Source organism: Coregonus lavaretus (assembly GCF_964263955.1).
Source record: "Coregonus lavaretus genome assembly, chromosome: 35".
NCBI lineage: Eukaryota > Metazoa > Chordata > Actinopteri > Salmoniformes > Salmonidae > Coregonus > Coregonus lavaretus.
Genome location: NC_140022.1, coordinates 11846627 through 11864878, shown reverse-complemented (window position 1 = coordinate 11864878; position 18252 = coordinate 11846627). Strand labels below are relative to the sequence as shown.

Genomic DNA, 18252 nt, shown 5'->3' with positions numbered 1-18252 from the left:
GTGATTAGCCCGGCTCGTATTTGGCGGGCACTCAGACTTGTCAAATCCTTTGATCTGAACTGTCTCCATAATCACTTCAAAAAGTCTTCCTGCCTGAGACCGTGAGGGCTTTACAAATGTGGCTCCTTACTCTCTCTCTCTCTCTCTCTCTCTCTCTCTCTCTCTCTCTCTCTCTCTCTCTCTCTCTCTCTCTCTCTCTCTGTCTCTATCTCTCTATCTCTATCTCTGTCTCTCTCTCTCTAAATCTCTCTCTCTCTCTCTCTCCCTGTCTCTCTCTCTCACACACACACAGATGGACTATACGAATATGACCACAATGGAAAGAGACAATGGCTTCCTGTGAGAATATTTCTATTATCCTGCCTCTGTACCTGGTCATCTCCAGCACTGTCTTTGTGAGTCTGTGTTTGAGCCCTCTCTGCACATTATACTCACCAGGAACACAAGCGGTGTATGGGGAGAAAAATACCCTCTACTTTTCGCTCTTAACAATAGCATTTGCATATTTTTATAGTCTCTCAAAGAAAACAGCCTGGAGCGTGAATACTCCAGCAGTGGTGCAGCAGCGCGGAGGAAGCGGAAGCCGGGGAGACGCTTGTGTTGTGTGTCCGCTGCTGGGGTGGGGAGAGGAGGGGAGAGAACACACACTGAGGCCCTTACCTCTGGAGGAGGGGGTTGGAGGGTGGGGGGCATGGGGCATGGGGCCAAGGGGCGGGGGCGGATGGGTGGCGAGGGCAGGGGACCCTGGTGCTCCTGCGTAGAAAGAAAGAGAGAGAGAGAAAGAGAGAGGGGGGAGGGAGGGAGGGAGGGAGAGAGAGAGGCTCACATTAAAATCTGATCAAAATCAGATGAGAAGAAGCAGCACATCTTTAACTGGAAAATATTTTCTAAATAAAAGAAGTCCATTATTCAAGCGTTCAGCAACACCCCATTAGGTTCGCTAGGTTACGATAGCATCTCTCCACAAACCGTGCTAAGCTAAACTATTAAACTATGTTAATGTCTTGGCTGTTTGTGGAAACCTGAATTGCTCAGTTGTGTTATTCTTGGCTAAGCCACAGTGGTGGTCTGGCCAGATTTATTAGTAATGTTGCATACATCATAGAATAGAAACTCAATAGACTAAGAAGTTTCCAACAAACATATTTCACCTTGCGTCTTATACACAAATAACGTCCCCAATTGGCTGGTATTTCAGAAATAAACAATAACAGGTTAGTGTGTGTGTGTGTGTGTGTGTGTGTGTGTGTGTGTGTGTGTGTGTGTGTGTGTGTGTGTGTGTGTGTGTGTGTAGTCCAGTCCAGGAATAGCATCAGAGCAGTGCTTGGTTAAACAGTAACACAGCCGAGGTCAACAAAAAAAAAAGTGTTTTACAACGTGAGCTGCTCAAGCGCTCCAAAAATAAAGCATTTTCATTCTTGCTTTGAGAATACATTTCCCAGCATGCAGTAATATATCTGCACATTTAGTGGCCTACATCTAGGACATGGTAAGAGACAGAGACAGGCAGACCGGAGGAGGCCTGTCCTGCCTGCTGGGAGGAGAGAGAGGACTTATACAACATTATGTAAATATACTAATGTCATATACATTCTGGGGTTTAAGGAACTAATAACTAGTCTGGGAAGTAGTATAAACATAGTATAAGTTATTTTGCAAGTATTTGTATCATAACGTTGCTGCCTAATGAAAACCTGGTAGCTCTATTTTTGTCAAATTTTTTAAAACATTTATTAAATGCAGGAACAATGTACCCGGAACATTCCAGGACTTTAGGACCAAGAACATTTATTCAAAATAGCTTCTGAAGTTTCATAATTGTATGCTCGTTAATAGGAAAATATGTTCCTTTTTTTTCCATTTCCTGAAAGGTTTCTGTTTTGAAGATGAGGTTTTCATCAGACAGCGACAATAAGCTCCCCCTGTTCATGAGGTTATAGTAATAGAACAACTAACTGGGCAACTCTTTACATCTAGTAAATTGTGTGGGGTATATGTCATTTAATTCAGGATACGTTAGGCCTACCTGATATAGAGGTAGTTTTAGAAGTAGAGTTAGTCACACGTAAGTACACTTCTTGTTATAAAAATCAAGCAAAGCCTGACTCCAGTATCAAACTACAATACTGCTAAAACATAGCCTTTGACACAAAAGCGTATACTTTTAACCTTAATAAAGAAATCAGGAAATAGTCCTTGAGTGTTGTTGCAGTTACTGTAATATGGGTGGATGGCTGCAGTACTGTTGTATGAGCCACAGGAGTCTAATAATGAAACACAGGAGTTATAGGAAATCAACCAGGTTTCCATGTAATACTAGTTCCCAACCAGGCTGGAAGCCATCAGTCAAAGAAGCAGAGAGACTGTCCAGCCTGACAATAAGGACTCAGCTCTCCTCTCCTAGCCAGAGATGTGCAGTCAGAGATGTGCATTGCAGTAGGGCTGAGTAATGTCTGGTGGTCATGCGCTCAGAGGGTCACAACCCTGCATGCAGCACTCTCAAAGACGCTTTTGTGATGCTGCTGGTGAACGCACACGCCCGGACAGGGAGGGAGAGGGGAGGAGAGTGCGTGCGTGCGTGCGCGTGTGTCTGTGTGTGTGTGTGTGTGTGTGTGTGTGTGTGTGTGTGTGTGTGTGTGTGTGTGTGTGTGTGTGTGTGTGTGTGTGTGTGTGTGTGTGTGTGTGTGTGTGTGTGTGTGTGTGTGTGTGTGTGTGTGTGTGTGTGTGCGTGCGTGCGTGCGTGCGTGCGTGCGTGCGTGCGTGCGTGTGTGTGTGTGTATGTGTGTGTGTATGTAAACCCATTTACAAACGAATGGGTCTGATTCCATAGGAACAGGGCCAGGGCCATAAGAGCGCAACACATAATACCCACATGAATCAGACTTCCCACCAGAACGTGACCACACAAGCTCATATGAATAGCACATGTCACGCAGTCAACAATATCAACTACCCAGAGTCAGTACAAGTCTGGTGTCTTTTTGTGAATGCTATAACACAAAATAATACGCAAATATGGCAGCACTACAGCAACTGAATGTCTACCAGTATATGTTTTTATATATTGTATTAGTAGTTTCTCGTGAATCTAGCCTAGGGTCCCACTAAATCTGTGTAGTTTCCGCTCATTTGATAAGCATAATAGTCATTTGATAAGCATCATAGTCATCTGATAAGCATCATAGTCATGTGATAAGCATCATAGTCATGTGATAAGCATCATATGGTGCTAGTATTGTCCATCTCTCATGTTAACCATTCAGCTGATGAGACTCTGAGGCCAGGCCTAGACAGCCCCTCTGATACCTCCACTCACTCCACGCACTCCCAGAAGATGTATGTGTGTGTGTGTGTGTGTGTGTGTGTGTGTGTGTGTGTGTGTGTAAGCACATCGGTGTGTGTGTGTGTTAGCGCACATGTGTGTGTCTGCATGCGGTGGTGTCAGGATTGCATTCTGGCAACGCGGCAATGAGGCCATCATTTATCCCTGATTGGAAAGAAGGCAGGAGTGCTGAATTTGTGTTACAATGCAGCCGCGCCATAAAGAGAGGCCACATTTCCTCCCCATTTCCCTCATGAATATCAAACACTGAAACCGTGCCATGGCACGCCACAACAACACATAAGAAAAATTACAGCTCTGTTATTTTATTTGTATTACCTTTAATAGGCAGCATATTGGGGGGAGTATTTATTGCTGTGTCAAGGCCAGGCTTTCCTCTAAACATTCTCTGATTTATTAGACAGTTATCTTTAGCCAAATTGTGAAGAGATGAAATTGATGTTTTTTGCCTGCTTGTGGTGTTGCAACGTTTGCTTAGTTTTGAATCGACTACCATTAGGGGCCCGAATCTACATGAGTCTTGAGCCATGTGCTAACTAGACGTGTCTCCATCGTAGGCCCAGCACAGCTCACATCACAGACGTGTGCTAGGCTTACAGCTCTATTCCACATGGACGGAGGCCCAGCAGACAAGAGGTTGCATGGGTATATTTGTACAACTCTATCCTGAGTGAACCATCCACTGTGTTCTGATACTTTTGTGATTGTATGTCTCTATCCGATCTAGGAACACGGCTCAATCCAATTATGTTGTTTGGGGCCTTTCAATGCAACTTCCTACCTCGGCCGTTGGTAACTTTGTAAAACCCCATCCACGCTGTTCCATAAAGTTAGAACTAGATCCATTAAGTTGGCAGAATGAGCAAAAGGCAGAGGGGTTTCTTATAGTACTCAGTTCCTCCATTATCCAATTTGATTGGGATTTAGCAGTGATTTGTGGCGGCATCCCCCAGGGAAATAAAGAGTTTGATGAATGTAATCCTGGGCGGGCAGGGAGGTGTCACAAACCCCTCTCCTGAGGGAACGCTCCTGTTTGACAAACAAAAACAAAGCCGCCACTATGGCAAATCTGAATCTGAACTCGCATGGCAACATGACATGCTGTAGCTGGCTACTGAAACTGGCATCAACTCTCTCTCGCTCTCCTTCCTTCACTTTACAGGGATTTGACTTCATGTGGAATTAGTTGGTTTATTTATTAATTACTGAAGTTAATAATAAGATATCAGTCTTGATTAGCATGCATAATGCGGTCTAATAGAATGCAAACAACAGAAGATTTGTATACTTATTGCATACACAATATATTCCAGAGAATATTCGCTTGTGGAATGCAGCTTAGCATCAATATTGGTGAGCGTAGGAAGGTCTGGGTGTTTCAGTGTGTTATCCTTGTTGACCTGCGAGTCCTGTCAGGGAGGTCATGCGTGTGTGTGTGTGTTAGTGCTGTCAGAGAGATCAGGCAGGACTGCAGGCAGGAAGGTGAGGAGCCCAGGGCAGGGCTGACAGAGCTCTCTCTTTCCATCCCTGGGCTCTGTGGAGTGAGTCTCTAGGAGACAAAGGCCCTCCTACACAACACACACACACACCTTTCTCTCTCCAATCCTGTGTGTGTGTGTGTGTGTGTGTGTGTGTGTGTGTGTGTGTGTGTGTGTGTGTGTGTGTGTGTGTGTGTGTGTGTGTGTGTGTGTGTGTGTGTGTGTGTGTGTGTGTGTGTGTGTGTGTGTGTGTCACACACCCCTCTTTCCCATCTTCTGAGTAACACTTTATCCTATCCATCCGTCTGTCCATTTCCAGTCTAGGGGGCTTTGTGCGCCCCAACACCTGCCTGAATGCGTTCACAGAGACCAGACCAGACCCCATAACAAACGCATCTTTCTCCAGGCAGCCCTATCCTGTGGTATACATTCAAGACCTCATGAAGTCAAGTTGTGTATAACCGTTGACCTATTACCACCAGCTCCAGTTGGTGAGTATCCCCAACTGCACTTGAAATGATCAAATATCACCCTGGAAATATGTGAAGGTTCCCTTTTCCATACCGACACGTCTGGGCCAATCACAACGAATAGATACACAATCAATATTTCACACTATAACTACACACTTCGGTGATGTCAAAATGCTGCTGCTATCACTGATCAATACAGCAATCTCACTGTCCAACTCCAGAGTGGAAAACAAAAGCACAGCCATTATAGGATGATACAAACAAAACCTTCTCATTGAATAATTCATTGATGACAAGACAAGCCACCATTAATGCTGTATACAGTATTCTCTAATATTCTCGCTGGGAAGCTACCTAGACATCCATTTAAAGCAAATTATGACATTTACATTGATTTCCGATCCACAAGACACAATCAATAAGGGCCAGCTGATATATTTATGAATAATGGGTCTTAGGCAGATGAGAGAGGGAGGGAGGGAGGGAGAGAGAGCACATCACAGATCCATGGAAGAAGACTTGCCAAACTAATCCTTCCCTCTAAACACCAGCCTGAGAGGAGAGGTGCACTGTTCAGGTCAGGGATGCACAGGGAACACATACAATCAGACTACAATAACTACACTTTAGATGATACATTTAAGTCATTTAGCAGACTTTCTTATCCTTAGCGACTTAAAGTTAGTGCATTCATCTTAAGGTAGGTGGGACAACCACACATCACAGTCATAGTAAGTACATAATAGATACATATTAATTTAAATAGATTCCATGTGTAGTTTACTTTGAAGCTTCAAATTGTGTTTTAATAGCCTATAATACACACCATGTCGCAAATTGAGAATATTTGTATCTGCTTGCTGTTATTCACTATGCACGTGGTTTAATTAACTAGATATATTATCATTAAAGTGCTAGGCCTAGGCTACTCCATGTTGGATTTAGCTTTAAATCAACATTAGGCTTGACGTGAACACTAAACGTCTGTTATTAACGTATTTTCTGATTAGTCAGTGCATGGACGAAGTGAAGCAAATCAATGATGTATACCTTAAGTAGGCCTTTAATTAAAATGACCATTGCACCAATTCAATGTAGACCGTAATAGACTGTCATATTACTTTAATTGCCACTTGTAGTTTTTTTTAAATGTTTTTTCTTGTGTACAATTAGCGGGCATGGACAAGGTTTCTACTTCTAACAGAAATCATGGATTGGACAGAAAGGTCGTGACGTTGGTTCTTAAATGTCATTAATTCAAAGGTAAAAGCGTTGTCTCAGATGATGAGATGAGCCAACCGAAATGGAGAATATGCTGTCCTCTCTAAAAGCATTGGTCAAATAAATGCATATGCACCAAAACATAGGTCTAGCCTATGTGCAAATGGCCTATGAGAATTTCTATAGGCTAATATCTTCGGATTTGGTGTTGAACGTAAACCAGTAGTGAAAAACCGATTAATAGGTTATCAATAGTAGTAGCCCTATTAATATTATTATCGTCATTATTAACCTATTATTATCATTATCATTATGTATTATTATAAATAATGAATAATTATATTATGTTGGTGTTATTAATATTGCCTCGTGGTTTTATTTCTATAGTGTATGATGATGATGATGATGATGATACTCTGAGGTTGATACAGGCTAGTTGAATGGCTGGTCAAGCATGCATGGAACCCACAGGAGCTTAATTCCCCAGACAGGTTCTCGAGGATCTTGTTCTCATTTGTTGTGGTTTCTGATTGAGTACAGTAACAATTCCATTATATGTCAGCGATTAGCGACGAGGTGCACTGAAAGACTTGTTTATTCTAATTTATGCTTGGCTGCAAACCTATGGGCCTACATGGCCCGCAGAATCAAGCTTATAAGAAATAATAACCATATTACCCCGTTTTTTTTGCATACCTAGGCCTAGTCCTGAATAAGTCCTGAATATAGGCCTACATTAGGATATTATATCAAGTATAATGTGTTTTACTTGATTAACGTCCTATTATTTCTGTAAATAAAAGCAATGTTGTTCATGAGTGTCATTATCCTTTCGTCTGTATCATGCTGATTGAGTATATATTTATTTATGTGTGACTTAAAATTATGTTTGCGATTATTCAAAGATAATGTAAACATTTTCTAAATATAACCTAATTTCTGCATTGACGTCAAAAATCATGTTGTTTATTCAAAGCATGTTCATAATGTGAAACAACAGCTATTTGTAGAGCTACGGCGAGATAAAAGGTAGTCCAAGGTGCTTTCTGATTCTACTGAAGTTCTAGTGATGCACTGAAAAGCGCGTGAGGAAAAAGTAGATTGCCATGTGGGTTTAGTTTTGTTTCATATCGGCTTACTGCTTGAGGAAAACACTGGGTATATGTTCCCTATCCCAGCATTATCACGATATTTCAAATATTTACATTAATATTATACATTTATATCAGTGAGAACATCACATAGGTGTATAGCATTTTGTAATTCAATGTAATTGAGAAATTCATAAATTAGTAATTGCACAATATTTTAGTGTTAAGCCTTTGGAGTCCAGTTACTTAATTATACAGTTTATTTCTCTTCCCTGTTATAATTGTGTTTTATTGTCCAATATCGTGTCATTCAGCTTCTTTATTCTATCTAGTCAGGTCTGTCTTTTTTAAATTGTGTCGCGGTCAACAAAACAATAACGCGTCTATTACTCCCCGAAGCTGGCCTGCCATCATGAGTAAGCGCGACACCTGCTGGTAGATAATATTTATCTACCCTAAAGTCAACGATGAACTCAATTAAATGTTCCCCATCTAAAGCAACAATAGCTCACAGGTGAGCGGAGCGTCTGTCACATTCTAGAGTGTTGGCAATGTAAAGATGGGTCTACATCTAGGGCCGTGGGGCCGAGAAGAAGGAGAGTTGGAGTTGTTGCTTTGGCTCTGCTATAGGCATGCTAGATGGAATTGGCTTCAACAGCTCTTTCATCTCGAGTCCAGTGCACAAACATATAGCTTAATGCGACTAGTGTTCCCTCTTTTATTCGGCTCACCATGACAACCGAAAGGCTGGGTTCAGAAATGCTTCCCCATCAATGAAACAAACGGTCTTAGCGGGGCTGCGCAAGACGGCATCTTTAACAGCGAGGGCACACACAGTTAACCCGTGAGAAAAACGCAGGAAAGTGAAGAAATTCGACGCTAAGTCTGAAAAATGGTGCATGTTATACAACTGGTATTACTTTTAAAATGTCCGTGCAATTGTGTTCGAAGCAAACCTTCTTGAGGACCATTCCATGCGGAGTTATGAAAACCTGAATATTGTTGTCCATCTCTGCATCTGCATATACTCGTTTTAATTACAGTTATCTTAAGGATTGCCTATAGGCTACAAATGCTTTCGGAATAGGTCCCTGATTTAGCAAGCCAGAACCAAATAGGCTAGAGGTTCATAGCCTTAGCCTATAGCAAAATATAGGCTACAGCCTCTCATTCGATCAGTTTTCGTACGCATTCTAGTCCGTTGATTAAACTTAAAGTCGTGGGTTATGTCATTATTGTTGCTCAACTTTAAACAAACTTTGCCACAGCAGCATGGGATCGATTTATGTAAACGATTTGATATTCACTGGTGTCTATGAGACTCCTCCAGAGAATTCAACCAAGGGGTATCCTGCTTAAATTTGATTGATTGCACTTTCTCCAGTGGACATTCACTACAAAACAGCACAGCTTAACCGTCTGCTCACTATTTATAAAAGCGAGGGATGGGAGGGAAAGCCAACACAAAGCATGTATTGATTTTTGGTTTAAAAAAGGAAAAACAACATATATGTTTTTTATGAGAGTTAGAGGTGGGAAATGTTTATGTCCGCAGTGTGACATAACATATGGGTTAAAACGATATCAAATGCTTTAAAATATATGTTTAGAAATCCGTAAAGCTATACGTTTCCAATGGTATAGGTTAGTTCACATTACATTGCATTCCCTTCCAGTATGAATAGTATAGGAAATTCTAATAATATTTGACTTACCTTATATCCAAGAACAGTCGAAAAATGCTTTACATTTATATTTGTAATCTATTAATGGCCATCTCCTTTCCTACGAGTCGGTGCGCCCTAAGATTTTCTTTCCTCTGCCTCAACTGAGCAGAGCACTCCTCGGCTCCGCTATTATTTTCACTAAAATATATGAAAATTTATGCAAATGAAAATCAGCACTAACTGTTCGTCTCTTGTTATACTTGGGGATTTTTTCCCCCTTTCTTTTTTGCATACAAAACAAATGAACTCCCCAGCAGGGAACTTGGGGACCTTATAAAATAAACAAATAAATAATAAGCACACCATATTTCACAGAGACCGAATTTAGCGGCATACATTGAACTCAGCGACATTTTTTAAAGAAATGCCTTTTTTACTCTTTTCGGTTATCTTTTGGAAGTTTTTCCTTCCCATTACCCGGTGTAACGTTTCTCACCGCGGCACTAGCCGCCCTTTGAAAGCGTGCAATTTGAAATGTATATTAGTAATTTAGAAATCCTGAATGTATATTAATAAGAGGACGGCCCATGGCACCGGCCCTATTCTGTATTCAATGTAAACAACTCCACGAGGCTACCTCGGTTTTGAGCCGGGTCCAAATGAAATCTACTGGGAATGAAGGAACTCTGGCATCCACTATGTGCTAAACTACACCAGTCTATTATCATTGCTCATATGCAATAAAATCTCTGCTCAGTCTTTGGCAAGGTGGGTTTTATTAGGAAACAACATGAGTTGGTTAGGATCATCGTAATACGTTTTCTGCTTTCTGACCCTATCTCGAACATAAGGTCGTGGTTCAGGGTTATGGTTTATCCTAAAATGTAAGAATAGCCAATGTTACTGGCAATAGCTGCTCTACAGTAGCCAACACTGGAAGCAAGCAGTAGCTCTGAAATCCTGTGCCTCCTTGTTAGTGCTCTACGTGAACGTGACTGCGTCTCAGCCAGTGGATGCAATATATTATATATGGTATTTATTCATTAACACTGCTGGGTAAATCCATATGCTGAGGGGGTCCACTTAACAAAGGCTCATTCATTTCTGGGTTATGGAGTGATCTAAAAAGAAGGTGCATTTAATAGGGCCTATCTGTAGCCTAGTTGGTTGTGGTTTTCAGATTTAAAGGCAGACTTTTCCCCCTGCAAATCCCCCAAGGGCTGCTCAATTTACCCTTGTTTTGGTTGCCACTTTCTCTTTCCCTGTGGTTCAGTGAGGTTGCCTATGCGCTCTGTTTCCGCATGGAAGCATCCTCACAACCTTTGTGCGTTAACTCCTGAGGAACCAAAGCCCAGCCATCAAGCAAGACGTGGGGAATATTGAGTATGATGGTGTTTTAGGGGTAAATGGCACAGAAATGGCATCACACATTTGTCTAACTAGTCATTTTGTTCAAAACATTCTCAAGGGCACACAATAAATTGTTTGGTTATGTGAAGGTAATAAGAGCATTATTGTCCTAGAGCACATTGATAATGACGTTTGTAGGCCTACACCAACATCCAAAAGGTCCCATCTCCACCAAGCCTATTACAATATTTTATTTTACGTGATCGCTGTTATGCATATTAGGGTAATATAAACATATTTTATGCAGATAAATCCAATATATCATTAGGTCTATTTCCACCAATGACAGTTTTAAAACACTTTTCTAGTTTTTGACAAGGTTAAATCTATTCTGGTTTATATGAAAGTTATAATATGTTTAGAACCCACATGTAAACAATACTTCATGTATAGCTCCATATTACTCATGAATACATTTATTAGATTTTGTTAGTTTATTTCATTCCTTTATTTTGTATTTATTTGCTTATTTATTTATTTGGATTGAATTAAAAACCAGCCAATTGCAACGGCCGGAAGGAGGTTTACTCGCCTCAAGCGAGGCTGGCGAGACCTGTCAATCATACCTCGGGTATCCAATCAACGGGAGTCTTGCACTCGACCTCCTCGTATTTGAAGGGGGCGAGACGTGGACGATGTGCGCACGCTTGGCACAGGGTAAACATTCGTGTGTCCTCGAGCTTTGAGGGAGGGACTGAGCGAACTGTCAGAAAGAGAAAGAGAGGGAGAGAGAGAGAGCGAGAGAGAGAGAGAGAGACTGAACAAGCGAATGGGAGAAGAGCCTTGCAACCATCGCCGTGCACTGTAATACTGGATTGTACTTCAGCGGGAGTTAGCGGTTTGGCAGGTTTATACACATCAAAACAGAACAAAGAGATAGACTCTACAGTACTATAAAAGGAACAGCGAAAGAAAAGAATAAAGCAACAAGGGAGAAATCTCAGCGGCTAAATTTCAAAAGAACCAAGGAGCCAGTGCTTGTGTTTTTCTCCCCTGCAATAGGAACATAAACTGGGACTTTGTATTTCGTGGAGAAATAGCGACATTTCTTCGACTACTAGAAGTTTCTTGGGGCAAATCATTTTTTTCTGTGTATTTTAATTTTAACTCTGAGACATTCTAAAGAAGACAAAACTTTCTCGACGGACTGCACATGGTTTCAAACGGCTTTTGAAAACCTGGATTTTTATTCATCGCTATTTTATCCATTTCTATTTGAAATACATAAATGCTGTAATCACAACAAATACGGATTTTATTCATTTTTGTTATCCTTTTTATTCTTCTAGCGTTTGCATAACAAGTCAATGGTATTTGCCAAAATACAACCCAGACTTTTAAAGTTTGAATAATTCATGAGATACAATTTGCCTGCTCGAAAAAAGTAACTGAAAAAGGGAGGGGGGTAATCAACAAACATATTCATAAGGGTTAACGGAATGGCCACCGCGGCTTCCAATCCCTATCTGTCCAGCAATAGTATCCTCTCGTCCGGCTCGATCGTGCATTCTGACTCTGGAGGCGGTGGTATGCAGCCGGGCAGTGCTGCGGTTACCTCGGTGTCTGGTGGATACAGAGGAGACCCCACAGTAAAGATGGTACAGAGTGACTTCATGCAGGGAGCTATGGCAGCGAGCAACGGAGGACATATGTTGAGCCATGCCCATCAGTGGGTGACATCCCTGCCGCACGCCGCCGCTGCGGCAGCTGCAGCCGCTGTAGCAGCAGCCGAAGCCGGATCGCATTGGTCGTCGAGTCCCGTCGGTATGACAGGCAGCCCTCAGCAGCAGGACGTGAAAAACAACTCGGGCAGAGACGATCTACACACGGGCACCGCGTTGCACCACAGGCCCCCACACTTAGGTCCCCATCAGACTCACGCAGGGGCTTGGGGGAGCACAACTGCGGCTCACCTCAACTCGATATCCGGGGGACAGCAGCAGCAGCAGTCGCTGATCTACTCCAACCCCGGGGGCTTCACGGTGAATGGAATGCTCAGTCAACCAGGGAGCCAGAGCCTGGTGCACCCGGGTCTGGTAAGGGGGGACACCCCAGAGCTGGACCACGGCAGCCACCACCACCACCATCACCACCAGCATCCGCATCACCAGCAGCAACACCACGGAGGGGTGAACAGCCACGACCCGCACTCCGACGAGGACACACCGACCTCGGATGACTTGGAGCAGTTCGCCAAGCAGTTCAAACAGCGCCGGATCAAACTCGGCTTTACGCAGGCGGACGTGGGCTTGGCCCTGGGCACCCTGTACGGGAATGTCTTCTCTCAGACCACCATTTGTCGGTTCGAAGCTCTCCAGCTCAGCTTCAAAAACATGTGCAAGCTGAAGCCACTGCTAAACAAATGGCTGGAGGAGGCGGATTCTACCACTGGCAGCCCGACCAGCATCGACAAGATAGCGGCGCAAGGAAGGAAGCGAAAGAAGCGCACGTCCATCGAAGTAAGCGTGAAGGGAGCTTTGGAGAGCCACTTCCTAAAATGCCCCAAACCCTCGGCCCAAGAGATAACCTCACTAGCGGACAACTTGCAGCTGGAGAAAGAAGTGGTTAGAGTGTGGTTTTGCAATAGGAGACAGAAGGAGAAAAGGATGACGCCCCCAGGAGTGCCACAGACGCCGGAGGATGTGTACTCGCAGGTCGGCAATGTGAGTGCAGATACACCGCCCCCCTCCATGGACTGCAAACGAATGTTCAGTGAGACATAGAGCAGAACACAAGACTAAAACATATTTTATATACAATTAAAACTGATAAAACACAGACTATCGTCAAGATAGCCAAAACATTTTTGATACTGTGATTGTGATGGAATATGAATAAGACTGCAAATGTGTTATATATTTTTCACCAGAACAAAACAACCCTCCCCCCTTTTCCACCCAACCCCAAAACGCACCGATAACCTTCTTCCAAGCCCTGAAATGTCTTCACCTAAAAGGTTCCTTCTGCTCTTTCTTTCAGGGACATTTTTTAGTAGATTACTTAAAAGATGCAAGTTTAACTGGGCCGAGTGAACCGACCGACCAGAGGGTGACTACAAGTTCGTTCCATCAGGTAATTTTGGCGCATTAACAACACCAACTGGAAATTTCAAAGCAAGTAGGCCTATTAGAATTTTAAAAGATTCCCCCTGTACCCTGTATCTGATTTGCGAAAGACACAAGAAGCAGGCATTTGTATATTTAAAAATGGGACATTTTAAACCCCTACTTTAACAAAGGAACAAAAACTGCAACAGCATCAATACGAAGAAGAGTGGCATCCACGAAGCTTCCAACATATTTTTTGCGGGGAGGACTGCATGGTTTAAATTTTCACAAAGAGGAATTGGGATTTTGAGGCCCTCCACGCCTAATGATAAAATATAAACTCAACAGGACTGTCCCCGCCACCTGATCTAAAAGATCACCTCTTTTTTTCAAATAGATTTTTTTTCATGGGACTTGAACACCGTGAATGTTTTTTTTTTGAAGACATAGAAATAGACATTTGAAAAGACTATCTTCAGCTGCACTTATTTGAAATTCTTCTCCTCTCCGTTGCCAAGTGTGACTGAATGGGTGCTGTGGATGTAACTATACATGCTGCCATTTCTAAGCAGTATTCTTTGGTAGGTTTTAATAAACAACAGACTCTGTAAAGCCGGCAATATAGATTCATTAGATCAGATGCTGATCTGACTTATTTACTTTATATTTTTCATCAAAATGACTTGTTTTAATATTTTATTCGGAATACATATCAATTATTCCAAGCGGTAATTTATTTTCCCCCAGAACTTTGTGTAAAATGTTTTGCTTTCCTGTTTTCGTTGATGACTTCATTTGTTTTGTTTAATTTTGTATTCTCGTGTCTAAAAGGAGCACAAATCAACATAAGCTGACATTGACAGTTGTTAGGTAATAAGGGTATATTTTGATGTGATAATTTGATTGTAATTTAATTTCAGTAGTGATTCCTTACGAGCTGATTGAGACCAATAAATTTGTTAGAATGAAATTACGTCATTGTGTGTTTTGAGATTTATATTTTAATTGCATATTTGGCTATGTTTGTTTATGAAACAAGGAATGCATTAGTGATATTATTTTATCTGAGAAAGGTTAACGCGGAGAAATTGCGGATTGTTCTTGTTCCAACTACTTTTGTCACAGATTTGCATAACATAAGTTTACAAATAATACTAGAATTTAGGAAAAATAGGCCTACGTTATATCGAACGCTGAACCACTGCGCATCTCCAATGTCAATGTTATTGGGGCCCCATAGGGAATTATATTTGACAATTTGACCAGGCTATATATGATTTATTCACAATTCATATTTATCTTTAACTAATTCGCTTCCCCGCCTTCATCATAGCAGCAGCATCCGATAACTTTATTGATTATGTAGCATTTGCATATTCTAGGCCTATATTAGTCCGCAGACGACTAGTCACTTCAAAGTACGGTGTGTGCGTTTGTTTACATCGCCACGGCTTGAGACTTCCTCAGTAGGCCCAATATTGGGGGCCATACCGATCTTTATTCCATGGCTCTGGTTAATGCTGTAGGCCTATCTCACCGGGGTTGTGCGTCATGTTTTACAGACAAATATATAGGTAGATGTTGCTACTGATATTGTTTGTAAAATAGTTATTCCTTCGCCTACGTCAGTATAGCAATAAGAAGATTCGATTCAAAGCAGTATAGTCGATAGATTTGAGTGTTATTGTTTTCATGCGCCAGTGTATTCATATATTCAGAGTGAAAGTTAAATCTCATGGGTCTTATTTATGTTTTGAGAAACAGTATTGTTATTTTGCAAATATGAACATAAGGTCAATATTCTTCCTCCCGACACACTCACATGCATGCGCATGTGAACAAACGGTATACTATCCATTGTAGTAAACAAACTGTATACTATCCATTGTTGTCATGATGTTATTAGAGTTTGGGCATTGAATATTCTACGTTTTAGTTGCAAAGGTATGACAGTAGCCTACACTGTTTAGGTTTTCCTTATAGGCCTATGGTGTAAATATGCTCTTGCATGGGATGGTGCAGGGTGCATAGACAACTTCTAGTTTTTCAGTGACTATAGACTAATGCTTCCGAATTCTCATTATTGTAAACATCCTTTTGAGATGATTTAAATGAAACATAAATCTCATTAGTGTGATAATAACACAACAAGCATGATGCTGACCTAATGCATTGCTAGTCTAAATGTATCATGTTACCCTCAAAGTATGATAGTCTTGGCGTAGATAGATGTTTTCTGGTTTAAAATAATACTTAGAGAACTTTGCGATTTCATATTGACATCAGGCTTTGGGGCAGTGAGTTGGACATTGATTAGGCCTATCAAATTGGACATTGGAGCCAACGAATACAAATAGATAAAATAATAGCGTTTTAACATGTTTGAATGCGCTTTTGTTTTGTAAAATGGACATTGGCATTGATAATGCAATACCTATAAGGTTTGCAACATGCGCATGTTTGTTTTATGTTTTGTGACTTTGGTCCAGTTTAGGCCTATAGGCATGTCGATAGGCTATATCTCTACTTGCATAATAGTGCATGTCATGCCATATATAAACTATTTCGATTTCTTAAGACCGAAATTAGGACGAAACCCATAGCTTGGAAAAGCACTTGGCTCTCCAACTTTTTCTCGAGTTGACTATTCAGCTAAATGCACTATCCACGCTCGAAGATTTAAATTTCGCGGATGATTTCCCATACACTAGTTGCTTAGCAACTGAATTCAACGTTATAGAAGAAGTATGCATCACTTTCCTTTGTCCCCATTAATAAAAGTGCGGGTAGATTTGGTCATTCGAATCCATGAAATCCCAGAGTAATGGGTGGCTATGGCCAACGTTCTGATTATAGACGCATGCAGTTTGGTTCGAAAGGAAAAATAAAAATAAATGTTTTATTGGATAGGTGCAACTTGCAATATTCCATTTCCATACACGCCTATAAAGAAAAGTATGCTAATTTAAGACAATAAGCATATAAAAAGTAAGAATATGTTTCGTTTGGATATTTCAAATAGCCTAGATAATTGTAAGCACACGCGTCCATCCATATAGGCCTAAACAACTTTATGCCACCAACGCACCCAATATAACCGAATTGGTATTTGTTTAGGGATAACCCATTGACTAAATGTAGTTGTCAATAATTCCAATGCAATAAATGGGTGGGGCATGATATAACACAATATATAATAGGTCCATGAAGTATATATTATTTTCCATATTCTTCATATTTGATCATCTGGGGCTTATTGCCCACCTTCGAAATGTGAAAATAGGCATGTCACATGACTTGTGTGATATATTGCCCACGTCTGCAAAATTATTTTGATCTAAATCGATTTTTTTTGCGTTATAGGCCTAGTATAGGGATTATAACCTGTATTTCTTAGTAGTACATTAATTATAACCATAATGCAAACTTAGTGCATTGTGCGTTTATACCATTAATGCATGGGCAAAATGCTTGTGCAGCATTATTTGTCTGTGTGGAGGGTTCCAAATTATCCACATTTATAGAAAATCATAACATTTCTCTTTTACAGGGTGACATGTAAAGACTTCCAAAATAACATAACAGGTTTTGATTTGCTTTATGCACAATCTCTCTCTCGTCCAGCCAGCCTATTCGCCCAGCATTTCATGGGTCTTCAAAATCTGGTGGGCAATACCCGGGCCTAGTCCTTTGTTTCCATAACGCATAAGGATATTTCTCGTTGTGGAATCTGTATGGCAGCGTAACTTTCTCTTTTAAATCGTGACCAATTGTAACCCGGGTAAAAGGGGGGAGGGCCCGTCACCCCAAAGCCCTGCAGTTTGGACATTCTCTCAACACAATGGGGTTCAACACAAGGCCGTTATCATAGAGAATATGTGTTTCGCCACCAGACCAAGCCATGCAGTGGTAGCAGAAATGTTCATCGACGTTTATGATTTGGTTAGGTATCAGCAAAGCCATCTATGCGCCCAGTTTAGGCCTACAGTATGTGGCAGATTAACGTTGAGTGTTTTTGGATTCATTATTCAAATGTACAACACTCAATTCCATCAACACTTTCTCTGCACTTCAGAATAAGTCCATTCAGTCACGGCGCAACAATGGCCCTAGCATAACTAATGGCAACATTATGGACTGCTGATAGGTAGATTTGGGTGATACATATCAACAACAGCGAGAAAAAAAAAAAACATAATACAACAAATTGAGAATTAGCCTACTTCTTCAGAGTGTGCTCTAAGGCTCGATTAGACGTATAGGTCTAAAATGTGCACGTCCTTACACATTTATAGGATCTCAACATTGTTATTACATCATAGTAGATTGAGGAATACATTTGCTCTATTCTAATGTGTTTAATATGGTTTACACCTTTTCTTAATTCTCACAAGATCGGTTACATTATGCATGCACGTATAGTGTTTTGATTTCCTTGAATGTCTAATATCCCAGTGAAAATATGACCCACACAATCGTTTCCCTCATATTATACTTCTCCCACGTGCCGTCCACATGAATA

The 18252-nt window shown here is 41.3% G+C and overlaps 1 protein-coding gene across 3 annotated transcripts; it reads left to right on the top strand.

The window, feature by feature from the left end:
• Positions 1-12098: 12098 nt before the first annotated feature.
• LOC311109485 (POU domain, class 3, transcription factor 3-B) lies at positions 12099-14011 on the top strand (the record flags this gene model as incomplete). 3 transcript variants are annotated; one of them, XM_084152403.1, is made up of 3 exons in its annotated part: positions 12123-13346; positions 13663-13755; positions 13922-14011. In XM_084152403.1, the coding sequence occupies 3 exons, from the start codon at positions 12123-12125 to the stop codon at positions 14009-14011; spliced, it is 1407 nt and encodes a 468-aa protein (XP_084008529.1). The 3 variants fall into 3 exon arrangements, with proteins under 3 accessions (XP_084008531.1, XP_084008529.1, XP_084008530.1); XM_084152405.1 differs by lacking the exon at positions 13922-14011 and having other exon boundaries at positions 12099-13337; positions 13663-13773; XM_084152404.1 differs by lacking the exon at positions 13922-14011 and having other exon boundaries at positions 13663-13773.
• Positions 14012-18252: the final 4241 nt, after the last annotated feature.